The sequence below is a fragment of the Athene cunicularia genome (genome assembly GCF_003259725.1).
Source record: "Athene cunicularia isolate RWA chromosome 2 unlocalized genomic scaffold, athCun1 chr2_part1, whole genome shotgun sequence".
Lineage (NCBI taxonomy): Eukaryota > Metazoa > Chordata > Aves > Strigiformes > Strigidae > Athene > Athene cunicularia.
Window position 1 is genome coordinate 100,502,727 of NW_020799095.1, and position 19,170 is coordinate 100,521,896.

General features: G+C 40.3%; 1 protein-coding gene across 22 annotated transcripts in view; it reads left to right on the forward strand.

Annotated features, from left to right (window-relative positions):
• The window catches only part of EPB41L3 (erythrocyte membrane protein band 4.1 like 3), a 97,553-nt gene extending 78,656 nt beyond the window's left edge, over positions 1–18,897 (forward strand). For 4 of the 22 annotated variants that reach the window (XM_026843745.1, XM_026843744.1, XM_026843746.1 and 1 more), the window contains 14 exons: positions 2,149–2,202; positions 4,064–4,099; positions 4,267–4,332; positions 4,810–5,001; positions 8,182–8,256; positions 8,673–8,774; positions 9,518–10,237; positions 10,761–10,883; positions 11,393–11,791; positions 12,850–12,981; positions 13,416–13,514; positions 14,603–14,683; positions 14,948–15,064; positions 16,311–18,897. In XM_026843745.1, the coding sequence (XP_026699546.1) occupies positions 2,149–2,202; positions 4,064–4,099; positions 4,267–4,332; positions 4,810–5,001; positions 8,182–8,256; positions 8,673–8,774; positions 9,518–10,237; positions 10,761–10,883; positions 11,393–11,791; positions 12,850–12,981; positions 13,416–13,514; positions 14,603–14,683; positions 14,948–15,058 (2,190 nt within the window). In that variant the 3' untranslated portion in view covers positions 15,059–15,064; positions 16,311–18,897. The remainder of the gene's footprint in view (positions 1–2,148; positions 2,203–4,063; positions 4,100–4,266; positions 4,333–4,809; positions 5,002–8,181; positions 8,257–8,672; positions 8,775–9,517; positions 10,238–10,760; positions 10,884–11,392; positions 11,792–12,849; positions 12,982–13,415; positions 13,515–14,602; positions 14,684–14,947; positions 15,065–16,310) is intronic. The other 18 variants (XM_026843760.1, XM_026843761.1, XM_026843764.1 and 15 more) reach the window with 13 other exon arrangements.
• Positions 18,898–19,170: the final 273 nt, after the last annotated feature.

Consider the following 19,170-nt stretch of genomic DNA (forward strand, 5'->3'; position numbering starts at 1 on the left):
AGATCTTTATTTCAAGTAACTCAATAATGCTGACTTAACTCCATGGCTGTTGATTGGCTAATTAGCAGACATGTATGTGGCAATAAAGCAAATTTTATGCCTTACTTAGGATTTCATTGCTGTTACAGTAAAAGAAACATTTGTCTTTTCCCCCCAGTTCACAAGAGATTGCACACAGTGATGCAGGAGGCTACAGCCAGTATCCTGAACCAATCTCATACCTCGTTGAGCTCTGTTCTCCCTTGAGCAGTGTATCTGGAGGCAGCCCATGCAGTCAGAGACAGAATCTCACCCCTTAGATTTCATTAGCTTCTGTGTTTGTACCTTAGCAGCTACTATTTCTATTGGGTTTTCACTAATTTCCCAACTTCAGGTTCGTAAATGAATCCTGTGTGCCAGACTCACATGTTACAGTGCCTTGACATAAAACTTTTAATTACTTTTAAATGTCTAGATTTGTTAATTTATCTTTTTTTTTTTTTTATGTAAATAGGGGTGACAATGTCTAGATATTTCTATATTGCCATGCCTTTACAATTGCTTATAATGTTATAAAGATGTGAGATCCTTCACTAATAAACAATTTTCTAACGTTTTAGTGAAAGCAATTTGACTAGCTAGGTAGGCTATTTTGGCATTATACTTTCATTTAAAAATAAATGGTCCATCTAGTGAGTGGTCATTGCTTGAAAAATTGCATGTAACTTATATTCATGCCCTTACAAATAGGGCAAAATGCCTGCTTGTTCTTCTGCCTGTCATACAAGCAATACAAATTATTCAAAGAAAGGAATGATAGACACCAAAGCAATGAAAAAATATCAGAAAAGCAGCTTTATGAAACACTGGAGTTGTCAGAAAATGACAGAAGATAGGAGATTCAAACACTTGATACTCCATCCACCAGTACGTTGCTTTTTTCTCTTGTTTCATACTGACGTGAGTGTGAGATGTATTATCCTAGATTTAAATTGCCTGCCTGGGTTACTTTAGATTATCTAAGGACCACAGAAAATCATGAATCAAAACCAGAGCTTTCACTGAAGTTAAACCAACTTGAATGTGCCAGTCCAGGGCAGTAGGGAGCACTTTCTTTAATTACTAGTTTTCCATAAGCTTGCATAGCATCAAACATAGTCATTTGAACTCTCTTCTCAGCCTGTAGCAACCTACACTTGACTCTCTATTTATTAAATCTCAACACTTGTCTTTCTCCACTAAAATGTTGTTCATGGTGTCGAGCAAAGCAGGGATAGATCAGTCTGTGCAATGCTGTGCTTTGTTTCATTTTTATCACTTGTACCTAGTAAGTGTTTTTTTTTTGGCGGGGGGGTGGTGGGGATGGGGAGTTACTTTTCTTTTTTTCCTGCTTTCATCCATATTCTTAAATGGAATGAGAAGTATTTTTGATTCTTTTAATGGCAGTTTTCTTTCTTTTTACTATCATTAACAATATCAGCTGCTCTTTATTGGAACCAAGTGGGATCTGAGCCTTACCATTACTCCACAGACAGACAGTAGATGGGCTGGGGGTATGGTTATTTGAACTCCTTGGTAATGCAGACAGCCTCATGGTGTATAAATGCAGAGTCAAGAACAACTTCTGTACAAATGAGGGGCTGAAAGTCAGGTGACTGTTAAAGTAGTCTTTTTTTTTTTTTTTAATTATCTTTTTCCCCTCCAGAGAAAAAGTCAACCACCACATTAATCTGTATTGATTAGAACAAAAATGTGATCAATAATTTTACTTGAAAAAAACATTATAGGAGGAAAAGTTTGTTTAGAAAATACTACCTTTTTTTTTTCCATTTTTTTTAAAGCCACCTGGCTTTCTTAAAGAAAAAAAAAATCTGCTATTCAAATAACACGTTTCCAGTAATGTTTTGTTTGGCTTATAAATTTGTTCCAGTAAAGCCATATACTGTGTACAGTACGCCTCGAGTCTTCCTCTGAGTCTGTTCTGTTTACTAATATAGCATTTTTATTTTGCTTCTTTGACTTGTGCGTGGTTTGAAAAGCAATGCTAATGCAGTTCACAGGGATGTTGAATTTAACAGTTCCCCATGTGAGCCGCGTGTACTGATGAGCTGGGTTTATTCTTTATTCCTGCCTTCCTCTTGGGACCCGGTTACTTGTCTAACCAAATAGACTGACAGTGAGCAGACGGATACTGCAGCTGATGGTGAGACCACTGCCACCGAGGTTTGTACAGTCGCCGGCACCCAGTTATGGCAGGGGAGAGCATTTTGCCTCATCTCTTCCCAACCCTGGGCATGAGGGCTAAACCAGCATGTCTCTTACAGCAGCTCAGGATCCCTCTCTGCGCGTGTGTGCATGTGCGAGCGTGAGAGTTTTGCTCGCGGAGTTGAGTTTTCAGTGCTCCCTGCGGGTTCTTCTTATTTCTGTGTTTGGTGTGGAAACTGTAAGGCCTCTGTGCTGTGCAGAGTGCGGGGCGGCTGCCCACCTGGGTGGTCGTGCTGGCCAGATTGTGCCCTGGGTTTTTCTGTTTGCTTGTCTGCTTTTATACTCTGCAGCCTGTGTGTGAGAGAGAGGGGCAAAAAGACAGTAAAAAAATTTCTGGATAAAGGTATTTCCACATTACAAGTATCTAAGCTTTTTCCTTGAATGTAATTTCACATGTCATCTTCACGTATTGCCACCAGTAGTCTAGGTGGTGTTTTCAAAGGAGGAACATAAAAAAAATGAATATTTTCTTTGCACTGAGAAGCCTTATATCTACACCATGGTATATAGACTGTGCAGGCAAATTCAACCCTGTGTGACTCCAGTGAAGTGCATATAATGCTTTCATAATTAATATATTTGCAGCTGCAAACATGAGCTGAATTTGGTCTGACAACTGGTAGAAGACAGAGTTACCACAAACACAACTGTAGGTTTTCAGTAGGATCTCATTAATATTTCAGACTGTTAAAATTATTGTCAAGGAAAAATTCTCTGTATGACGTGTCAGGACAATTTGGCCTCAGCTGTAAATAGAATAAATTTGAACTGAGTTAGAAAGTAATCAACAGATTTTCTCATGGGTCATTTGAATAATTAGGACTATATTAAAAATTAACAATAAAATAGTGACACAAGCATTGAAAGAATCCAAATGGAGCAACAACATAAAGTCTGTTGAGACAAGCCAGGAGTACAAAATGCTTTGAAGTGCCTCTTTTACTCTATAGCTTCAGGCCTTGAGCCCTACAGAAAGTAAACCATAATCCTAAAACCATGACATTTAAAATGTTCAGTTTATTACTCAAAAATGCATTATAATCTCCCTAGCTGCCATCTTTATTTTAGGGGAGAAGATTTTGTGAACCTCAGTTTGCCTTACGGATACCTGATTTTCAAAACCTGTGGTATACTTGCCATCTGAAAATTCAACCCTCAGAAACGGGGCTGCTTGGGCAGTCCTTATTGCATTGCTTCTGAAAACGTGAGCTGAAGTGAATGTGATGTGTGTGCCATTTCAGAAGACCGCCATTGAAGATAGGTCATGAAAGAATATATACAGGCTAAATATGAAATGAAATTATCTAAAACCAGAAAGGGGCTGAGGTTAGGGAAATAGCATTTTAAGCAAATAAAATGTGCTTCATTCTGTAGGAAGCGTTGCAAGTTGTTTACCCATGGTGAATTTCTGCAAAGCTTTGCCTGTGGCCCAGGAGAAGTCATATATTTAACCTCTGGGATTATGGATTTCCAGAGAATTTGCTGTTGCCATTCGGTTCTAAATCAGCTGCAGTCTTGGTGAGAAGGTTCAACTGCTGCTCCCTAAATAGAGATCTGTGAATGTGGAGTGCACCGGTATTTATAAGAGGAAAACGTTTAATACGCCTTCATTCCCAAATAAAAAATTTGAAAAGAGGAGGCTTCGTCTGAGTTAGGAGAACCATGAAAATTCAGCCAGTGTGTCTACTCCTTCTCTTTAAGCCCTCAACATAGAGAAAATGTGATTTTAACCTAGTGTGTTCCTGTCACCAATTTTTGTAAAGCCTTCAGTCGTACAAGTGGGTAAGGTGTTGTTTTCCAATCTTTCTCATGCTGGCAGTCGGATCAAGAGGAGGATGGAGAACTAAAGGCACAGGTACAGAAACGAAAGGCCCGGATGTTGCTCAAGTATCAATGTTGGAGGTGTTCACCTCTCTCAGCATGTTATTGTTGGTTCTCTGTGAAGAAATGTGTAGAAACAGCATTTTGTATCCTTTCAATACTGTGTCCCTTACCTTTCCCTTTCTTTTTCACTTCTTTCAGAATAGTCTGATTAAGCGAATACAGGGTGAAAATGTGTATGTCAAACATAGTAATCTTATGTTAGAGGTTGGTATTGGTATATACCAGTGCATGTCCGTACATGTGTGTTAGTTTTAGTGGTAAACTGTGAATCTGCACTATGATGCATGAACTGTGTATTCCCACCTGCTAATAAATTAAATAGATATTTTTTCCTCAGATTATGATGATCCTCCTCTAACTTGTACTATAAATATAGATATATGCGTGTGCGTATATGTGTGTGCATCCACGCGCATATGAATGTTTGTTTGAAGCCTCTTTATCAGGTGTAAATTATAGCAGTATGGATAAGCTTCTTAAGAGTATATTTATACTCACAGATATGCTATTCTGTTATCTTTCAAAATGCCACATTTTCACAGAGTGTTGTGTCAGTGCTGTGCTCCCTGGCTCCCTGAGATGTTACTTCCCTCTTGACTAACCGAGTTGTGTGTTTTGGCGCTAAAATTTGGTTGGCTTAGGATGTATTACAAACTGCTCTATTCTTTTAAAACTGTCCAGGACCTAGACAAAACCCAGGAAGATCTGATGAAACATCAGACCAATATAAGCGAGCTGAAACGCACCTTCCTGGAAACCTCCACAGAAACGGCTGTGTCTAATGAGTGGGAGAAGAGGCTTTCCACATCTCCCGTTCGGCTTGCAGCAAGGCAGGAGGAAGCTCCTATGATTGAACCACTAGTGCCTGAAGAGGTCAGCGTGAGCTGAAAGGCTTCATTATGTATTTGTCTATTCGTTTTACTTATAATAGCTCTCAGTCGATTAGAGACTGTCCGTAGAGGCCATTCCCCACTTACAGGTGCTCCCTTTTCGCAGGACTCAGGCTCTAGCAGCAAAAGACTCAAGGAAGAGCAGATACTTTATATATATATATATATATATATATATTTGGAGTATGAAATTCACTGTAGCTGCGTGGCAGAATTGGGTCTCTCTGAGGGTGCAAAACGCAGGCTTTCTTACAGGTTCGCTGAGCTTGAGGAAGTCCAGCCATGCATGAAAGAAACCATGGAGGTGATGGAGAGGAAATTTAAGTAATGATGACTGGTTGGGAGCAGCGGTGTAGTGGCACGGATAGGGGTACAGTACCAAACTTGACAAGAAAATACAGAACAAAGGGCAAAACTCTTTCGGTCTTTGAAGACAGGGAAGAAGTAATGATGATAATTAGACCTGCTTGGCCTGTTCCATAAGGGAAGTGATAGTTGCTGCAGTCTGCTGGATACCGTTTCGTTGAAGGCCCAGTGCAGATGCTAGGCATGTGCATTTTCATATGCATGCATGAAAAAATCTTGCTTACTGTGCAGTCTTGAAGTATTTGTAGGAAGCATGCCAATTAAATATCTGCCTCTCATTTAGTTTGGGGGTAGGCAAGGAGATGTAGAGGTAACAGTGTAACATACGTGTTGCTGTGATCTTCAAAAAAGGCAGAGAGCCTTGGTTTAAATCCAGTGGAGCAAAAGGAAATATGCTTGTGTGGTCTGCATGAAGATTTTATTTTTTATTCTATTGTGCATGAATATCTGATTTCTGTCTCATAGGAATCATCTTTATGGTTACCACTTGCTTTTAGCCTTACAGTCCAATAAACGGTCATAAAATTTGCTTCCGTCCCCCCAGCACTAGCATAATGTTGTAAGGAACTCAGCAAAAATGAGCTGGGAAGTATAATGCGAAAGAGCCTTCTGCTTTCCCACCTTAGAGGTTGGTCTTGCAGACCCACAGTCCCCAGACCCACTGGGGAAGGGAATCCCTGGGGACACACAGGTAGCACATGTCAGCTTCCTCTTAGGGAAAGGCCAAGAAAAAGGCCCCAGTTCCTCATCTCCCACGCTGTACCCATCTAACCAGTGGCCGATACAGGTATCAGACATGCATTAGAGTGGCCATCAAGTTGAATTAAAATACTGAAAAACCAGACTTGGTTCCCAAAGCTTACCTTTTGGACAGGCCAGTGAGGAATATTAATGTTGCTCCTGCTGTCTTGTTCAGGAATCATAATGGATCCTACAACTGTTAGTTTGGTTGTAGTTGAAAATATGGGTTTTCTTTTGTAAAAGTAAAATTGTAAATATAAAGAACAGGATGTGTTTTACATACTAAAGACATAAGGAACTGTTGAAAAGGCAGCAGCTGGCTAGCTGAGCCTGAATCAGAGGGGTGCAGGTGAAGCAAACTTAAATCCCCACCCCCGTTCATTTCATGTCTTTATTACTTTAGAAACCTAACAACAATTTCTAATTAAAAAGCACAAGCAGTAGCAAAGCATTACACAGTTATGTAGGCTTTACCCTGAGGAAACACATCTGAATTTAAGCATTCATTTAGAAAGGAAAAGAGCAAGAGTTATCCTTACCTGGTATCTCTTCTCCTACTGGAAGAAAAAAAACTTGCTCGAAAGCAATGTCCAGTTACTGTATTTTATAGGCATCTAAGTAAACTACAGCTCTCCCACAGAATCTCATCCAAATGAAGGGATTTCTGTGTAAAAATGCGAGTGGATTTGAGCTATCAGTGCCAGATGACTTCTGGCACTAAGGGAACCCTGCTATACGTAACATCTGATCGTCCTTTGTGGTCCCAGTCAGCAGGATGGTTTCAGTTCACATGTCCTGCTGACAGGAATTTTTCAGGAAAAGAAGCCATACGTAGGTCAAAATCAGGACCTTGATGTCTGTGTCTACTAAGAAATGCAGAGACGGTCAGGATGCAGAGCATGTAGAACTGTGTTATGTAATAGCTTCTTCTAGTCAAAGAACTTACACATTTAACTTAGCATATCCACTTTAAAAATGCATTCAGTGTTGCCACCTGTAGCTCTTTAATATAGTAAGAAGAGAAGGGGCAGTGTGCCTTTTCTAAATGTGTCCTTTGAGCATTTGGCACCTATGTGTGTTTAAGTCAGTTTGACTTTAAGCCTGTCTAGTCACTGGTTGTTTCTTACAATAATAGGGGTAGTACTTTGGTTTTGTTTAGTTATGAATTATATAGTTTTAAATGCCTGCTGTAATAGTGGCCAGATAGCTACAGAACATGAAAGCCATCATACTAACAAACTCCTTGACAATGTTTAGTCTGATCTGGATTGGATTAAAACAGCACTTTGAACATAAAGAAGTTATGCATCTCATTGCAGTCAGGGAGATGAGCCCTTTCTCCCTTTCTCACTCAGGTTTCTAGTTTTGTATCTTTCTTTAAATGTCTACCTTTCTTCTTGAGCACATGGAGTATACGTATTTAAAACAGTACCCTTTTATCATGTCATGTACATAGTGCTTCCATTGGCATGTCTAATGAGGACATTAGCCATTGACGTGGGTAGAAAGAGTTTGGCAAGAAACCTGCTTTTGCTCAGCAGGGGCTTACTTGCTCTGGCCAAGTTAAAAAGGTGGCCAGCCCAGAAGCTGGACTCAAAAGGCTTAGGAAATTGAGTCTTACCGATATTTAAAACTTTCCCCACTGGTCAAGTTGCAGAGATGCTGTTTTCACAGCCTTGGGAAGGTACTAGAAGTCCAGAGTAAAGGTGGAGGGGCCAGTTCTAGGCTGTTCGTGAAAGCCATGTAGATTGGCACCAGACGCAGTTAAATGGATAGTAAAAGATGAAATGAACACAGTGCATCCACGTCTGGGTGTGACTCAGTTTAGCGGGTTTTGTGCTGCACAAATGGTACGCTCATGTCTGCTTTGCGTTCATCACAGAGACACACTGATTTCATTGCTTACGGGAAACCTCTTTGCTGGAAAATTACTCTGTTTAATTCTGTTTCCTAATTTACCATGCTCTTAATAATCTGTAGAGCTGATGAGCTATTGTAAAGTATAGTGGACTTTATAGCCTCCATTTACTAAAACCATTTATTCCCCTAACATTAGACCAAAGAAGAAAGAGAAAAATCAGAAAAACTCATATTTTTGCAGAAGGGAGGTACTACATTCCTTGAATTGCAGGTAAAAACAAATAATAATTTCTTGAAATGCAGTCAGACAAGCTGGCAATGATTTATTATTTTATTATCTTTTTTCCTTTCCAAGCCCCTCCCTTTTAAAATTTTTTTTTATTATTATTTCATAAGCTTCAGAGAGAGATGTAATCTGGGGGCCAAATTCTGGAGAATGAGTCCCCTCCAGAATTTATGGCTTCCTAATAGACACTGATTTCTCTGCTAGTTAGAAATCTACTTGCACGGTGCTGTTTGTGGATATTGTTTGCAGTTGTGCATGCATTTCCAGCATAAGCCTCACTAAGAACGTTATGGTGAATGGGGCACTTCTGTCATTAGAATGAATTTCCTTTCTGTTGTCAAGTGAATTCGGATTATGCTGAGTGGTGGTGAACTTTGTATTCTTATTGGTTTTTCTATTAGCCAAGTGTGATAGAGAAGAAGCTGCAGGAAGGAGAATCTGCTGGCACTTTGGTTACTTCTCATCAAATCATTATCCAGAAAAGTATCCCATCATCCCTAGAGGTTATTTTTAATTCATTCAATTTTAAACTACCACATTTGCTTAGTTAAATAACAGAAGTTATGGTCTTGAGGTCGGATAACTGGATGCTGATCACATAGTCAAAGCAAATCACGTAGCATATTTGCATAAGGAGAAAAAAAAGATGCTGCATTCAGTTCCATTCAGAATCTTTAGGAGTATGGCGTTTACTGTGTTGTACTGCTCAATTTAAACAGTCCTGGAGTGGGTTGATGTTATTCTAATGAAAACAAGGAAATTTAGTGCAGGCTACAGTTACATACAAATGCATACTATTGCAAAACCTCCTCAACAGTGTGTTTATGACAACTGGGGAACAGTTGAATGGGCTTATTTTGCTTATTTTCATAGTTTGTTTTTGACTGTAGCATTATGAACCGTTGCAATACGTGATTTTGAACCTCAGGATGATTCCAATCATCATTTTAAATGATGCACTAAAATGCTATTCTGTTTCAAATTAATACAGAAATAGTGTGGCGAAAGTAATTTTTTTCTGGCCATGTTGTATGGGCCTCTGAGGGGAGGGAATATGCAAAGAAATCATGCTTCGCCTAAGGTGATTCTGTTTGTTTGATAACTGCTCTAAGAGGTACAACGGTTAAAAGTTATATGCTTTCAGAAGAGGCAGTGTTTATTTCTTAAAAGTCTTCATACTTTAGTGCTCCTGAAGTACGGATAAACCTTTAGATATTCTAATTTAGCTTTTATATCTCAAATATAGGGCACTGAGGATTGGGTTATTATAGACAAAATACCCTCTGAGGTAGTTGATGGTGAATCGAAAAAAAGTCTGGCATACAAAGTAGTGACTGTCAGCAGTAAAACTGCCTTTCCACCTGAGATATTAAAATCCAGTACCGTTCTAATGCAGAGCTTTGAGGACTTGGAAAGTGAAATACAATCCAAAGAGGAGAATAAGCAGAAAATGTTCACCCTAGGAAAGTCCTATGATACCGTATCCGGGAAAATTGTAACGATGACAAGTAAAGCTAAAGAGGGTGAGAAAGCAATACAGCCTTCAGTAGAAGCTTTCCAGAAAATGGAAAGGGAAGTGCAAGAATCTGTGAAAGTCATTCCGGTAGTGGCTGAGTATGAAATCCTTGAGCCTGTCACTGATGAGAAAGCCAGGCGGGGATCCGATGTGCAGAGCACGAAAAGAAAGCTGTCCGACTCTCTGACACCCATAAAGGAAGCAGAATCTCAGTTGCAAAGTCCTGAAGAGGAGAGTTTGAAAAAGACACTAAAGATGGACCAGGATTTGCAGTTACTGGGAAGCTTGCAGCTTGGCAAAGCAGAAAAACACCTTGGCAGTGAAGCTGTAAAAGCAGGGGCATTTGCCCGGAGAGATAAGAGCCTGTCTGAGTGGAGATATTCCAGAGAACAGCCATTTACCATTGCTACTGCTCACTATGTTACCGAGTCGTCTGCGTCAAAAGTAGTGGTAACAAGTGGCTTTGACTTCATGCCACGGTTTAAAGATTAAAGCATGACTTCTTTTAGGCAATCCCCTCACACCACCCTACCTTGCGGTTCTCTTGCTGCCTGGCTTTATGTTGACAGCAGCCAACCCAGCTTATTTTTTTTCCCCTCATACTTTGAATCCGTCCCACGGTCTGAAGCAGACATTATATAAGGCTTTCAACCTTTCTGGTTTATTTAAAGATCCATGTTACTGAAATGTAGTGTTGCTGCTGTGGCTTGTTAATAAAAGGAAAAAAAGGGTTTGCTTGAACCAGCAAAATGCCAACGCTAACAACTATGCTTTGTAACTATTGCTTACTACAGCCGTTATGAATTTGCTCTGATTTATTTTCCCATTCTTTTCCTGTTTCCAACCTCTCTGTGCCCCCGCAACCTTCTCTCCCTTTCCTCTGTCTCTGCCTCCGGTTTTGGCAATTAATATGTCTGTTCATGTGGGTCTGCCTTTCTTCTGTGTATGACTCTACATTTCTTTGTCCATTTAGACTAAACAGTCCACCAGTGAAAAAACCTTGGATGGCTCAGATATCTTCAGTTTAATAGAGTCTGCCAGAAAACCGACTGAGTTCATAGGAGGGGTTACTACTTCTTCACATAGCTGGGCTCAGGTGGCCGTTTGATTCCCTCCATTGTTATAACCGCACACCAATTACTTTTGCTTTTCTTTTGTTTCCTGTTTTTATGCGTAACTTGGAAACCATATTAATAATGCATGTATTAGTGTGCCTTTTCCTTCGTTACAATAGACCACAGTGGAAACTTTGCCAAAGAGAAAAGCAAACCAAAAAAACCCTGTTTTTCTCTCATTTCACTTTATTTTGATCATTTTGCAGGGTGCTGTATTTTGCCTTTATAAAACTCACACAAAAACACCTACAAGAAAAACATTGACATTTCTCTTCACTTTTAAAAGTTGTGATTCTTGCTTTGTTTTTCATCTCTACTGTTCTGATAATGTCCTGAGAACGAAAATTTATACAACGTGAGAGAAAAGCATTGGCAAAATGTAATACCCATTTTTTTTATTTACGTTCACAGTCCATTAAGCTGAGAAGCCATTACAAGTAGTGTTGCCTGCTTCTGATGCTGAGAGGTTTTTTTTCCTCCTTCCCTGCAGAGAATAGACACAACGACATCTCTGGAGATAACTTCTGGTGAAATGAAGCAAGCAGTTCAGCCACATCAGGATACAGCAAAGAAGGTTGTACAGGAGACTGTAGTTATTGAGGAGAGACACGGGATGGATGTGCATGCAAGCAGGGATCCCACTAAAGTGGCTGGACTTGCGTTGGATGCCCAGGCTGAGGCAGCGTCGGCGGTGGCTGCTGGCGTGAAAGGGAAGGAGAGTTCTGCTGGGACTGAGGGGGCGAAGGAGGAAAAAAGGGAGGAGGCTGGGAAAGCCCTAACCAAACAAGAAGGAGTCGCTGCTGCTGCTGCTGCTTCCTGTGAGCAAGCAAAGGATCACAGTACAGCAGTCCACGTTTCAGAGTCTTTGGAAAGACAACCTCATTTTGAGGTAACTCGTTGATTCGGTCATGTCTTTGCTGGACTGAGAATGTTAGTTAGGCAGTAGTGGACTAAGTTAATTCCTGTCACGGAAAGTAATGTATACCAAGCTTGTATGATTGCATCTTTGCAGCAGGCAGTTTGTTTCTCTTCTTATTTCCTCTTTGTGTGGCACCTGCAAGGCTTATTGCTGGTTTCGATCATTGGCAAAATGCCATCCATGTTTTACCTAAAAGCACTTTTCATGCTACAGAGAAAAACTTAATTGGTGGCATTTATGCAAGGGTTAACAAGAATTCCGCTGGCATTCTCTTTGGGAAAGTCCATTAAGACTGTCAAAGTTCATGTGTCCTCAAAGACAGAAAATACATTGTTTTTTTCTGTGCTTGGTACAGTTCTAAATAAGTGTACTATGTCTTAAACAACCCAGATTCTTATCTTAACCCCATTAGCAGAATTTCAAGAACTGTTTGCAGGGGAGTTAAAAAACCCTTGTTCTTGGTTGTTTGTTTTTGGGGTTTTTTTTTTCTGAGAGCTTAATGGAAGATTAACCCTGAACAGGACTTGTTCTCTTGTCATTCTAAGAAAATGTAGAATCACAAAATCCCAGAATAGCTGAGATTAGAAGAGACCTCTGCAGGCCATCTGCTCCAGCCTGCCCTGCTCAGGCAGGACCACCCAGAGTCAGCTGCCCAGGACTGTGTCCGTGTGGCTTTTGAGTATCTCTAACGCTAGAGACTCCACAGCCTCCCTGGGCACCCTGTGCCGGTGCTGGGTCACACACAGGGAAACAACGTTCCCTGATGTTCAGAGGGACCTGCCTGTGGTTGTGCTCATTGCCTCTTACAGTGTTTAGATCTCATCCGAAGTTTATTTTCATGAAATCCAGGATAGTACTAAATGCCAGCATTATATACATGTATGTACCACTGTAGCGAAGAGAATTTTCTCACTTTGTTAAATGCAGAGTACTTTTTAGTTGTTCCCCCTCCTTTTACCAAGGAAAAAAAAAATTCTGAGAAATTTCTAAGCTTTGCTAAATGTTCCAATTCCTTTTTTTCCACACAGTCACCAGTTGTGAAGACTGAGACTATCAGTTTCAGTAGTGTTTCTGCTGGTGGGGAAAATCTTGAAATTTCAACAAAGGAAGTGCCAGTAGTCCATACAGAAACGAAAACCATTACATATGAGTCTTCTCAGGTAAGAAATTCTGCAAAAGCCAAGGTCTAATTTAACATGCTCTTGAGGAACCCATGTTTCTTCACCCATCTTTAAGTGTATGCTTTACTGTAAACTGTTGTAAGTTGTTCAAGTATTAAATATTAGCATGAGGAGGAGGATGTACATAGGAATAGCTTACCTGAGGGTGACGTGTAGGGCCTTTCAAGAACACTGATGAAACTACAGATTTCAAAGCCCCAGCTTCTGATCTGTCCTTCCAGAAGTGAAGGGGAGTCTCCAGATGCAGAGAGAAATACTGACACATGATCACCCTAACAGCAGTTATTTCTCTACCCTTAGATACTCCTTTTATGAAGAACTGTAGAAGTAGGGAAGTGCAGCCAGTCCAGTTCTCGCCTCCCTGTGCTCAGGAGCATGTTCTTGATGACTGGTTTTGTCATTTGGTTCCCTAGGTGGATTGCAGTGCTGACTCAGAACCGGGTGTATTGATGAGTGCACAGACTATCACATCTGAAACCACCAGCACTACAACCACTACACATATCACCAAAGTGAGTCTTCAGAAAACAGGGGGCTTTTTTTTTTTTTTTTTCACAAGGGTGTATGTTTTCTTAAGTTCAATTCTATTATTTATTTTAAAACATGTACACATGCTTATGCTCTCTGGACAAAATCCTGTCTGTTTTGGATACCTGTCTTCATTCACCTGTCTCTGCCTATATTGGGTTAATTCATGCATCATCCAAGGACTTGACCAGAGTCCTGAGTGTCATAAACCCTTAGAACATGTCTATCCAAGCACAAAACCTTGCTGTGCAGGGACACATGAGTTAGCTGAAAATACGGCCTAGAACTGGAAGCAGTGTAGCCACGTTAGCATCATATGGTAGCCAGGAAGAAGTAATTTGCCTGAGCATGAGTTTTCATTGACAAGACTTTGAGTCCTGAGCTATTATCCCTGTACGGTGTTGAAAACACACAGTAAATCTATCACGTAGTCATAACAGGACATTTAGTCAGCTCGAACACCACAGTTGAATTGCTGGGTGGTGCCATAAGGAGCTTGCCCATAGCCAGACCAAAAGCTTATAGCTGCCCAGACAAATGATGTTGGCTCTTCCAAGTTCCATGGTAGCATCGAAGTAACAGTTCCTCCTGAAGCAGAAACCCTCTTTGTGCCGTGACAGCTCTCCTACCAGTATTCACTGAGGACAGGATTTCAACTTTCTGCACTGAAATTCACCCTTCAGTAGATGGGCTATACAAAGGCCATATCACCCTATATGTCCTTCTGAAGCCTGCAGTTAGACTTAACTAGATCCATTCTTTTCTTCATGGGATGAATTTACCATAAATACTTGCCAGTTTTGACATACAAACATCTCTCCTGACATGTGTGCAGACTGACTAGAATCATAAAATAATCTGTGTTGGAAGGACCTGTGGAGGTCATCTAGTCCGTTCAGAGCAGGCCAACTTCAGAACTGCTCTGGTTGCAGTTCAGGGTTGTCCCCTCTGTGCGCACTGTTTGAGATAGTTGAGTCCAGTCACGTCTGGGTTCCTGCACTGATCATTCTCTGGATGAATAGCAGCACTCTTTAAAGTAAGTTACTGACGTGCATTTGTCCCTCCCATCTAGACTGTGAAAGGAGGCATCTCAGAGACAAGAATTGAAAAACGAATAGTCATCACGGGAGATGCAGATATTGATCATGATCAGGTAAAATCTGTAAACTGCTAGAGACTACCCTGAAGACTGCCAAAGAGAACATTTCTAAACATTGCTTTAAAAGATACTAGTCATACTGGCATGCCTTAAATTAAACTGGATTAGTAGTTAAATCAGTGATGGTATATTTCATATTTTAATCATTTTCCTCATTTGTAAATTGTGTAATATCTCATGAATCTCTCCACCTTGCTACTGATCATGCATGTTCCACCTCCTTTTTGTTTTTGCCCTTCTGTGGTTTCCTTGGGATAGGCGCTGGCTCAGGCAATTAAAGAAGCCAAAGAGCAGCACCCTGACATGTCAGTGACCAAAGTAGTGGTACATAAAGAAACAGAAATCACACCAGAAGATGGGGAGGATTGACCACAGGTAAGAGGACTAGATGATTTTCCTAGGCATTTACTGGGCTGGCATGTTGCAAATGTTGTTTTCCTACCATAATTCACCTCTAACTCTTTCCTTTCTCTCACTGGCATTTGCAAGTTGCATTTGTGCTGGTTATCAGTTCTGGTATTTGAATGTAAACAACATTCAGCTCTAAACATCTTCCTTTTAATGGTGCCAGCTGGAGAAAGAGAAACTACTCATTTGCTTTTGTTGGCTCTCTGGAAAGTCCTCATTGTCCATGCTTTGATACAGTCTTAATTTCGTAATTCTGAAGTCAAAAAACCCTGTTGTCTGCTTTTATGTCATTTAAGGACAAAAATAATTTGTTCTTAAAGGTATGCATTTTGTTTACAAATGCCAAGGGAAGAACCTACAACTGCTTTTTAAATCTCCTATGCAGATATGTTGCAAACTAAGCTTTAATTCCTAACTTGCAAAGATACGGTCCAACTTGCTTTTGATTTTTCTTTTATACCCAGTGATTATTGTGTCGGTATTTGGATGTCTTGGCTTTCTTGTATTTGAAATAACATTTTATGTTTTAAAGCAGCATTGTTTATCAGGGTGAGATGATAATGCAGCTTTTCTCGTGTCAAGCTTTTTTTCAGTAAAGGCATGCTCTCCAACTGTGGCTGGCTAAGCAGACGTCTTAATATTACTGTATTTATTCTGTGTGCAAAAACATGTCATGCATACTAACCTGCTATGCAAAAGCTGTTTAATGCCAGCACCATTGCACAAATTGCTTTGAATGATGTATGCAGAAGGGGAAAAAAAAAGCTGCTTGTCTGATTTGTTTAAATTGGTAGCAGCATTTTATTCTTAAAAAAATACATATTCCCTAGCACTTGGTGTAAGTAACAGAGAATAACACACAGCACCTTTTGAAGCTGTTTTGCTCTCCTGCTTTTGGATATACAGACCCTAAAGAAAACTGAATTTCAGTATCTGTTACTTATTTGGAAGATGGAACCAGTCACTGAGGAGTGAGTAGCTGTGATTCTTGTGGTATTCTGCTGGTTGTTTCAGAGACAACACAATGTGACTTGCTTAAAAGTCTGTTGATGTCACTAATTCTTTCCATTGGCATCAGTGGACTTTGGATTTGGGCCAAGTTGCATATACTGGGATGATGCCATTTTCAGATACCTTTTGTTACGTGAACAAATTGACAAAATCTCTTTTGCAAATTTGCTTCAAATAATTAACTCACTTCTCCTTCCTACAGGAATAACCTAGATTGCATATGAATCCAGACATGCACACCAGTAGGAATACGAGAGCCTATACGGAGTCTCAGTTCCAACCTGACTGACTTGTATCTGTCTATGGAAAATTTCAGTACAGAAGAATTGATCTTGACCGTTAATAAAGAAACTGGCAGAGATACCTTCCCATAGAAAGCAATCTGAATCAGCAGCAGTTAAACAATATTGCATGAAGCAACGATAAAATTACAGAAAAGCAGCATTTTTAATTTTCTTAAAATGTCTAAGTTTTCAGCTATACCTGCACGTTCATAAACAATATAAACAGTGATCTCATGTAACACATAAACAGTTCATGCCTTTCACAGTTTATGAAAGTCTAAACAAATTAAAATTTGTTAGGTGGCAAGCCTTTTGTTTACAGACACTGTAAATGAAGATTACCCCCAAAATGCTAGAAGCTGTATAGGTACTGTGTATAATGTTTTACCACACATTAGATGTGCCAATAACACAGTTTATTCAGTAAACAACTTGAATCTTATATTTGTTTCATCTGGTTTTATTACTGCCCGATAAACGATGATGGATCTTTACTCTTCTCAAAATATTTAAATGCTTACAAAGTGTGCTTTGTATACCTGACTGAATACCTTACGAGGTAGTAATGATTTTAGTATATTAACGATTTTTGTCAGCATTGTTCAGAGTCAGCTTCCAGTCACCCTTCACAGATCCTAACCTTGTAAATTATATGTAGTTATTTTGGAGAAAAAAAAAAAAAATCTGTATTTTACTTAGTTTGCAGCATTAGAAAATTATTAATCTGAAATAACCACGATGGTTTTCTATTGATTTCCCTTTTGTTCTCAGAGGAAAAAAAAAGAAAAAAAAAAAAATCTGTTTGAGAATCTGGTCAGCATTTACTATCTAGTTCAGAGTTAAGCCTTAACCTGTACAGAACGTCCACTGAAAACTCGTTAGTGTCCAGCTATAATACCCACTGAAGGGACAGCATCCATTACACTGTCAGCTGCATCACAACACATGGTGAATGTATGTTTCTGCATAGTGAAATAAAAGTGGTAAATGCATCCAAAATCGTATTGTTCTGTGTCTAAAAGCACCTAGTGTTCTTTAATATTCAAAATGTTAAGTTACATTTGTAAGACACCACAGGTTTTACTCATTGGCACAGTAGACACATTCTGTCTTCAGTGGCTGTCACTGCACTGTGCAGACAGTTGGAGTAAGCAGAGCATCCAAAGGGTTGACAGTGATCACCTTTGGGCATATGATGTTTGCAAAGGAAAAGGAGTATTTGGTTCCTTCTGTTTTCTCTGGTTGTGTACCGTTTCAGCGAAGCTAAATGAAGGATTTTGTGGTTACTTAGAAAGTAAAGGCCAGTAGCGCTTGATCCAGATCCGCTCTCTTCATGTACTTTTGCTCTGAAACATGGATAAAATTCTCTTCAAAGCAGGACTTACTTATCTGTTCCTTTTTCTTGCTCCTTTGCCACATCTCGTTGACACTCCCCTGGTAGTTCAAGAGATATTAGTAACAATTAATTCACTTCACAGTCTGTATTTCTTTGCAGGATTGAAAGAAAGGGGTACAAGCAGACTTTTCAGGACATAAAGGGCCAAATTTGCCCTTCATTGTTTACACGGGGCTCCCTCACATTGAAGTCAATGGATTTGGCTTCAGTGGAGAGCAGGATTTGACCCAGTGACTTGTTAATAAATGTTTATTTTCTTAATTTAGAAAGAAAAATAGTATATAGAGAGAGAGTAACCTGTAGATAATAATTAAAAGTAATATCTTGAGGCTTTTAAAGCTTTGTCCTTAGTCTCTAAAACATCTTCCTTCCACCAACCATTCTTCATGCCTTTAATCCGGAGTGCTAACTATGTAACTCCCCCTACCACTGTCATTGCTTACCTCTTGCCTAATGACTGACACAAAGATCACGGTCTGATGTGATCTTTGATTGACCTCTCCTCCTCCTAGTTCAAGAGCATCTGTGTTCTCAGCCCCCGCAGTGACGGTAGGCTCAGCTCTCTGGTGCTGCCGGCGCCCAGCGGCTGCCAGGGGTGGAGGAGGTGCTCACCCTGTGTCTCAGCAGGCGGCATGCCAGGTTCCCGCTACTGCATCAGGAGTTTAAAAATAGACTCTGAAGCCATATCGATCTTCCCTCAGGTGCCCCTCATGTTGTCAGCTAAGAAACAGCATTGTATTACCTCAGAGAGACGCGAGGCGATTGCACAGCCTTCTCTCCAGGAGTTAGCATTATATTTTAGCATGGCTTGAGGAGATTGTACTTTGGTAATACTGCACAGTATGTACTCTGTCTAAAGATACTGTATGGTAAGAAGTTAGTCTCCTCAGAAAGGACACTCACAGCTAAGATAACGGCCTAAGCGTATGCAGAGTATGAGGAGATGAGAGTGGACAGGCAAGGACATCTCAGTGCCACTGTTGGCAGTGGACCCTTGTTTGGGGGATGGTTTGGGAGATAGCTTTGGTTGTTGTTAGAAACTGTTTCTTGGGTTGTCTGCCTAATGCTGTGCCACGTGAAATAAAGAACACCTGCCTGTTTCTACCAACCATCTTTTGTCTCTGTCTCTTCTCATTTATTGTTGGTCTTTGTCCGGCTTCTTGACACTAAACGGCTTAGAAAACAAACTGTCAAATACTGCGTTACTTGAAAGCACCATTACCAACACAGACAGGAGTACAGGAGAGAGCACCGCTGCTTACAATTGGAGTCACACCTTCAGCCCCATGAGAACTGGCTGCTCTGCACCATTGAGGTAAGAGTCCAGGATGGTCAAGCAGGGCTCTGCACACCAGGCAAGAATGGGCAGTCGGCAATTGTGA